Raw genomic sequence first — 7,644 nt, forward strand, 5'->3', positions numbered from 1 at the left:
AGGTCGTGCTGAAATAAGTATAGCTAAAAAGTAGTATTAATTACATAACTAAGCACTAAAGAAAAAGATAAACTAAGTTATGCATTTTCATTATAAATCAATATAAAACTAAAAAATAGATATCCAATACTATCGTTATTTCTAGCGTTGAATTGAATTTTTTTTGTTAGCATTACTATTGATTTGAACTTTGTTTGAGTTTCTACATTTATGAGCTATAAAATTTATTGACCATTCATGAATGTTAAGTCTAAACTTGAAATAATATGTTAAAAGATAAAACCGTCAAGAAGTTTAAGAATATTTATAAATTACATTACAATAAATATTTATGTGTATAAAATATTTTAAAATTTGTATAAATGTACTATCGGATTGGTTTAGTTTCGATTGGACTTTTTTTTTAGTTAAAACCAGACCAAACCAATTATGGTCGTTTTTTTTTCAATATCAAACTAAATCAAACCAAACTATAATCGAGATTTCTTTTTTCGGTTTGACTTGAATTATTGATTTAGTGTGATTCATCGATTTTCTTTGTACACCCCTACTATGTGTAATCAATTTCAAATTTTATAATCGTATTATACTTGTGGCGATCACATGACCATTTAAAGGTGTTTGAACTTTGAAAGCAAAGTAAGAAATGAGTGATGTGAGTTGAGACTAATTTCACTACAAGGGTTCCATTAGACCATTTAATTAAATGTACCTAATCTGATCATATTATTAGGCCAACGAGACTTTTTATCTCTGTAAGTCAGCAATTACGAGTATTACATTAATTTAAACGGAATTGATTAATTTTAATTTCTAATGTTAAACCAAATAGGTCCAAATTGGAGCCGAGCACAACAACCTTCCATGTTTTCACCTTTGGGAATCACATTTTCTATCAATGAAACTAAAATCTAAAAAATTTCATAAACTTAAAATATTTACTAAGAGATCAAGATTTAAAAAATATTTTTTCAAAGGCGAAGTGATCTAGAAACATTTTTTCTCAAGATTAATTCGAAAAGTGATCAGACGATTCTTGACAATCAAATAATTCAAGAAGGTTCACAATTTTTTTGGTCTAGAAATACGCCACTTCGACCCTCGATTAAAGAAATAAAAAGGAGAGATTAATAGAAGTCGTTCCTCGTGATCAATACAAAGTGTTACTCGACTTTTATAGAGATCAAATACATCTAAGTAAGTCTGCATCATCCTATGTTCAAGAAATATATTGCTGTAACTCTCGAATCACAGAGAACAATCTGGATAGAAGAAACACGGAATCAATCAGAATTACACTCAAAATTGATTAATAAATTTACTTTTCTTTTAAAAAAGGCAACGAAATAGGATTCATATTATATTATAGTATATACACCGATACTGTAATAAGTTTTTACATTATTGCTAGTATTATTCTAGATTAAGTAAATATATTTTTCTGGTCACATATATTAGAAATCCTGAAAATAAAGTGAAATCACATGTTTAAATTTTAGTGACATTATCCGAATCAGTAAAATTAATCGATATGCTATCAAGCCGTCACACATTACTGCCATTACAGCGCGAAACACGTGGTTTTGTCTCTAACCCCGCCAAGGTATTAGGTTTATCCCTATTAGTCTAATTTGGTAAGGCAATTACTCTTCCCATTTTTCTATAGTCAACTAAACGGGCCTACCCAGTCACTATTTTGGTCTATATATATACTTCTTGAGTCTTGACCATCCCAACTAACTTCGTAATTGTTAAATTTTTCAGTTCAGGGCCTCTCGGTAAGCTGTAGATCGGTGTTTCTGATTTTTTCCGGATCGAGCAGCTGGTAAAGAATTTTATCTTTTGCATTTCTTCTTTTGATTCAACGATGTTACTGCGAATTTTCTGTTTTTTTTTCTATTAGTAAAAGAAAGAAAAGGAAAAGAATTGATGGGTGTTCTATGTTTTTTCCTCTTTTTTGTTTGTTTGTTTGTAATTGATCGGTGTTTCAGTTTTCATTCTAATGGAAATTGATGGGTGTTTTATGATATGGGTCAAGATTTTTCTGTGTAATTAAACGTAGTGTCTTTATTTTTTCTTGTTGTTATAGTTGGTTGCTTCCTGTTTACTTTTAGCCTCTCTACCTTCGCAAATTCCACTTTGTTGTTGTTGTTGTTGTTGTTGTTGTTGTTTTTGTTTGCATGCTTGTTTGCAAAACCACCAATTATTTTTTTAACTCCACGAGCTCAGGATTGACTAGATGATTTTAGTTGTTAATTCCAATGTCTGCTTGACTTATGGTGAATTATGTATTTCCCCACATTAATCATGGGTCTAATAAGATCATAAATAAAGATTTTGCTTTCTCATATCAGTAGTAGCTATTCCCATACTATGAATTAAAGACTTCTTATCAATGTTTAATCTTCATGTTTATAAAATATAACATTCAGTAATCCTAGACAATGTTTTCCTGGGTGCATGCATTTTTCTTTTCAGGAAAATCTGTTATCTTGGAACTTTAAGTCGTTCTTTGCCTGAGCTACTTTTTTGGAGAGGAGTGCAATCTTCTTTAGTTTGGCTTGAGAATGGAAAATCGTGGAAAGAAGGTGCTGCTTACTTCCAATGGTGATGACATTTGCAATAACGTTGCTTACCATTTAGTTCAGAGGGGTTGCCAGTATGTACTCTCCCTTTTTAAAAATGCATAGAACTCATCCTTTCTTTCACACTCACGCACACGCACGCGCACATCAGAAGAGAGAGAGGTTACAGTCTGTCATGGAATATAGTTAAGGCACTCTGATACTCACAATTTCATAGGCACAAATTGCTGTATAAATGGCACAGCATAAATTCTACTTAATCCTTTTGTTGGTACTACCACTTAGGTTGGTTTTGTTGGGAAATGAGAGCCAATTGAAGAGTGTAGCAGAGAAGATAAAGCACTCTCTAGAGGGTAGCGTTGCAGTGGAAGTTGTGGGATTGGACATGACGGAGGATAGAGAAAGTGCTTTTGAGGAAGCTGTGGACAAGGCATGGAAGATATTTGGAAAGTTGGATGCTTTTGTACACTGCTATTCTTATGAAGGTACAACCTGACCTTTATTTCAAACAAATATCTTTATTATCTTTATTCTTTAGATACAGAAGGATGTAATTTGACAATGAAATTGGTATATGTCTGTATATGGTGAACTGAAAATAATCATGTGTGAATGGCTAACTAATTTTGTCAACTTGATAACACAATAAAGGGTTTGGCAAATCATAGCAGATTAGGATTTGATTAGATCAGCAATTATATTGATAAAAGGTATCCTTATATTGTGAATAACTTTTTTCCATGTGAATAGTTGACTAGAATCTTGGTTAATTAATCAATTTTGATATCTATTTCGCGGTTTTGGCTAAAGAATCAAAGTCACTGGGTAATTATCAAGCTAACTGCAACCTATTTTTGGCCGTGAAGATCCATTTAGAGCAGCTTCTACTTCTAATAGGCTGTGAATTAGATCAGAATCATCTACTTTAGCTTGGAAAAAATGTACAATTGTCTCTGATTTTATTACATGAAATGGATATATCTATACATCTCGTACCTAAATGTGTGATAAAATATGGTAGACGCTATACTGAAATTTGGTTTGCATAGGAAAGGATGTAAAGAAAGATTAAAAAAGCAGATCCAACATTTGTACTCAAATCTGAACTAATTGAATATGAGAAGTATAGGAATGAGTAGTAAATAAGGAAAAACAGCTGAAAGATATCATGACCTTGTCCCACATTTTATTTTAGCTGATCCTTTTGTGTTGTATACCTTTGTTGATTTGCTACGGAGACTGCCATTTGGTAAAGCACATAATTTGAAAATTATGTATTAATTACATCGAATTTTTTCTTTTTTCCCGTCTGGTAAATATCCTCCTTTATCATTGTATTCTTCTGGAAATTCTATCCTGGCGAGTCCATTTTCTGAAATTCTGAACGCATGCTTGCTGTTAGTTAGTTTGGTAAATTAAACGAAAATCTATCATATTGTAGTAATTTTAAATAATACTTACAAATCTCTGATTCGTGAAATTTCTTCTCCATGGGATTTGAGATTAATATACTTTGAATGCCAAGTTTCTTCTGTCTGTGGGTGTAAATAATGAACAAAAATGCCAAGTTTCTTCTGTAGTGGGTGTAAATAATGTATGATGTTGTTCAGTCATGTAATAAGTTGTTACAAAGTGAAGATGTAACTTGGTTTTGAACTGTGGAAGTAGCAAAACTATAAAGAATTAGACTGGTTTTTCGTACTCAAAGTCCATAGCTGCTATCTTGGTGCGCGTGGGAATAATTTACTGCTGGTGTTGTAAATTTCTTGTATAGTTGAACATGTACCAATAGATTGTGATGTAAACTAGCTGACCTTGCTTTTCCTTATAGTAGACCATTTTGTGGGTGTGAGTTGTTTGTCATCACAATATTACTTGCTGAATTTGTTGCATATTTATTGGAGAGTCAGAAAAATATTTCGAAGTGCAACTATAGCTAACAAAAAAGATTTATTTTGTCCTTGTTATGTGTTAATATGAATTAAGGACTATGTTTTCTATTATCTTGAGAATTACAGAATATTGTAGTTTTTGGATTTGGGTTTGTATGTTGTATCTAATTTTAGACCTGCAGAACTATGAAGTTCTTTCTTGCAAAGAGTTAAACTACCTAGCCATAACAATAGTAAATCTTGTTTCACTTTTACCTTTCTAGACTCAGAAATTTATCACACTTCCAGTTTCATGGAAAGGAAAAAAAATATTTGAGAGATCTGTTGTTTTCTTCTTGTTCTAATCCACTCCTTTCACCTTTCTGATTGAGCTACCACCCCTTTCTCACTTTTAATCTCTTCCATATCCCAATGTTAGTATACCAACTGTAGACTAAACTTTGTAAATTGAGGACAGTTTTAGTGATGTCTATAAAGGACACTTGTTATGTGTGGCTTGAAGATACTAGTTGCATTCCCTGCATCTTAAGTTAGGAAAAGCATGCAGAGACTGTTTCACAAAATCTACTATTGTGTTGGATAAAAGTTAGTTGGTGAGAGAGAACTTAGATATAATAGACGGAGTGGGTCCAAAAGCTTGTTAACTGATTCCGTCTCATACATTTGACCCCATAAGCAGGACCAAGCATGTAGCCTCCAGAAGTAGAATTCCTTGTTTAGTCTTAGTATTATGTTATTAATAGGTTTTGGTGCTTGCTTCTCTTTTCATGACATGTTAGTTTATAGATGCGTTCGACCTTTTTTTAGAGGTGCATCATGTTTGACAGTAAGTTTATTAATACTTGTCATGCAATGAAATAGGGAAAATGCAAGATCCACTGCAGCTAGTTGAAGACGAGTTCAAAAAAATTGTCAAAATAAATTTTATGGCTGGATGGTACCTGTTGAAATGTATTGGTAAAAGAATGCGAGATAATAAATCCGGAGGATCCATTGTATTTCTGACCTCGATCATTGGGTCTGAGAGAGGAATATATCAAGGAGCTGCTGCTTATGGTTCATGTGCAGCTGGAATACATCAGCTGGTTAGGGTAAGTAACTTTTTTGATTCTCCTATGTGTTTGGGATGCATGATCAGACTGTGTACGACCATGTCCCATAGAATTATATGAGACAAGAGATTACCCGTCTTCATAAACATTTTCACTTTATTGTTCCTCCTCTTGATCACCAGTCTTTTCCGTCTAATTACTGATTTATTCTGTTAGACATGTGTTATATCATCTTTTATTGCATCATGCCTTTGAGGTTGTTTGGGATTTCCCAATTGTGTGGAAGAAATTTCAAATTTCGGACAAATTATGTTGTCTAATATGGTATATTAGTATATCTGGGTTTACTTTACTATCTTTTGCTCGAGCACTAGAAAAACTCACACCATGGCATGTCCTCAAAATGAATTATGACCCTCCCTTTTTTGGGGGGTGGTTGGGAAGTTTGATTGCCATGTGGGATATACTTCAATTACGGATAATTTACGGATTTTCAATTTTTATTTATTTTATTTTATATATCTGTCATTACTGCTTGTCTCAAAGTCGGAAGTAATTAGCAATATTTGGGAGGGGAGAGAAGGAGGTTTTGGTTCCAGTTGTAGGGTATTGACTATCCAAGGCGCCAAGGTAATTGAAAATTTGGGGATCATCAATTTATCTGTAGTCCCTAGATAGAGACAAAGGCGGACCTATGTTCAACCTTAAGGGGTCACCGGACCCTGTAAACTTTGGCAGAAATCTTATATATGCGTATGTGTATTCCTTGAAAATGGTTAATTTAAATTACTTGGCACCCTGAACACTAAAGGCATTTAGGAAGCACTGATTGAACAAAACAGTGGTGCCCCCGACGCATTAAAATCCTGGGTCTGCCTCTGAATATTAGAGAAGACTTCAGTTTCCATGGTATCTTTTGAATTATTCTTCGATAAAGCAGTTCTCATGTTAGTTTAGTTCTCTTGTTTTCTTTTCTCCTGAATTGTTTTAACATTAGTCTCAGAATCTTACCGGAAACAGTCATATTAGATTCTACCACTAAACTAGCTTTTAACTTCCGGAGCGATGGTGCCTCCATTATATATTAGTACCATTTTTAGTCTAATTATGGTTATTTTGATGATAATATCTGTATGCCTGCTCAGCTATCTGCACTAGAGATGGGGAAGCACCAAATTAGGGTGAATGGCATATCGCGTGGCTTGCACCTCGAGGATGAGTATCCTATGTCAGTGGGGAAGGAGAGAGCAGAGAAGTTGACCAAGGAAGCAGCGCCTCTAAATCGATGGCTTGATGTTAAAAAGGATCTGGCATCCACCGTCATCTATTTAATCAGCGATGATTCACGATACATGACTGGAACTTCCATCTTTGTCGATGGTGCCCAGTCTCTAGTAAGGCCTCGTATGCGCTCATATATGTGAAGTGTCTAAACATGTATATAATTAACTTATATACATGAATGTAGCAACAGACACTGGCATTATATTTTGTCCAATAGGACATTGTAATGTTGCGTAAAAGCACAAGCATTGGTGCAAAGCCCTTTTAAATATTGGTATGGTAAGGTGGAATTTGTTTCAGATAAGGGTTGAATTTCCTGCTACTGTATTTGATTCGAGATTTCAATAAAGATGACATTTTTTTTCCTTGAGCTATATATGCATTTTGATTGGTCTTAAATTCAAGTATATTATTAGGTGCCCTTTATTTTGAAAAGTTGAAAAATTGGTCAGGAGCTTTCAGTTTTCAAAGAATTGAAAAACAGAGTTAGAAACTAGCGGAAAGAGTTACTTTTTGGGCAAAAAACAACTTAAACGAATACTTTTTGCAAAAAACTGAAAAATTGAGCTTCTATGTTCAGCTTTTCAATTTCTTTAAAGAAACACGACCTAAAGTTGCTCTCTAGCTAATATATTTGATTTTCCTCCCATTAGTTGGTTAAGTAAAATGTTTTGCTACTAATATGATCAAAGTATCATTCTAGCAATGGTTTTTCTTCTTCTTTTTCTCCTTTTTTTTAAAATTATTTTTTAGTGCTGACTACTAACAACAGAACCTGAGTGATAGCCTGTCACGCCCCGACCTCGGGGAGTGCGACCGGCGCTCGACCGA

The 7,644-nt window shown here is 33.7% G+C and overlaps 1 protein-coding gene across 1 annotated transcript; it reads left to right on the top strand.

Moving 5' to 3' along the window:
* The first annotated feature begins 1,686 nt into the window (after positions 1-1,686).
* LOC107791299 (uncharacterized) lies at positions 1,687-7,187 on the top strand. The gene is made up of 5 exons (XM_016613340.2): positions 1,687-1,825; positions 2,479-2,659; positions 2,871-3,070; positions 5,339-5,568; positions 6,675-7,187. The coding sequence occupies exons 2-5, from the start codon at positions 2,568-2,570 to the stop codon at positions 6,951-6,953; spliced, it is 801 nt and encodes a 266-aa protein (XP_016468826.1). The 5' UTR covers positions 1,687-1,825; positions 2,479-2,567; the 3' UTR covers positions 6,954-7,187.
* The last annotated feature ends 457 nt before the right edge of the window (positions 7,188-7,644 follow it).

This window comes from Nicotiana tabacum, chromosome 2 (assembly GCF_000715075.1).
Source record: "Nicotiana tabacum cultivar K326 chromosome 2, ASM71507v2, whole genome shotgun sequence".
NCBI lineage: Eukaryota > Viridiplantae > Streptophyta > Magnoliopsida > Solanales > Solanaceae > Nicotiana > Nicotiana tabacum.

What these genes read in the sequence shown, in the direction of transcription:
- LOC107791299 (XM_016613340.2), top strand. Translation starts at nt 2,568, where the DNA reads ATGGAAAATCGTGGAAAGAAGGTGCTGCTTACTTCCAATGGTGATGAC. An exon ending in TTAGTTCAGAGGGGTTGCCA is followed by an intron (nt 2,660 to 2,870) that starts GTATGTACTCTC and finishes ACTACCACTTAG; the next exon opens with GTTGGTTTTGTTGGGAAATG. An exon ending in ACACTGCTATTCTTATGAAG is followed by an intron (nt 3,071 to 5,338) that starts GTACAACCTGAC and finishes GCAATGAAATAG; the next exon opens with GGAAAATGCAAGATCCACTG.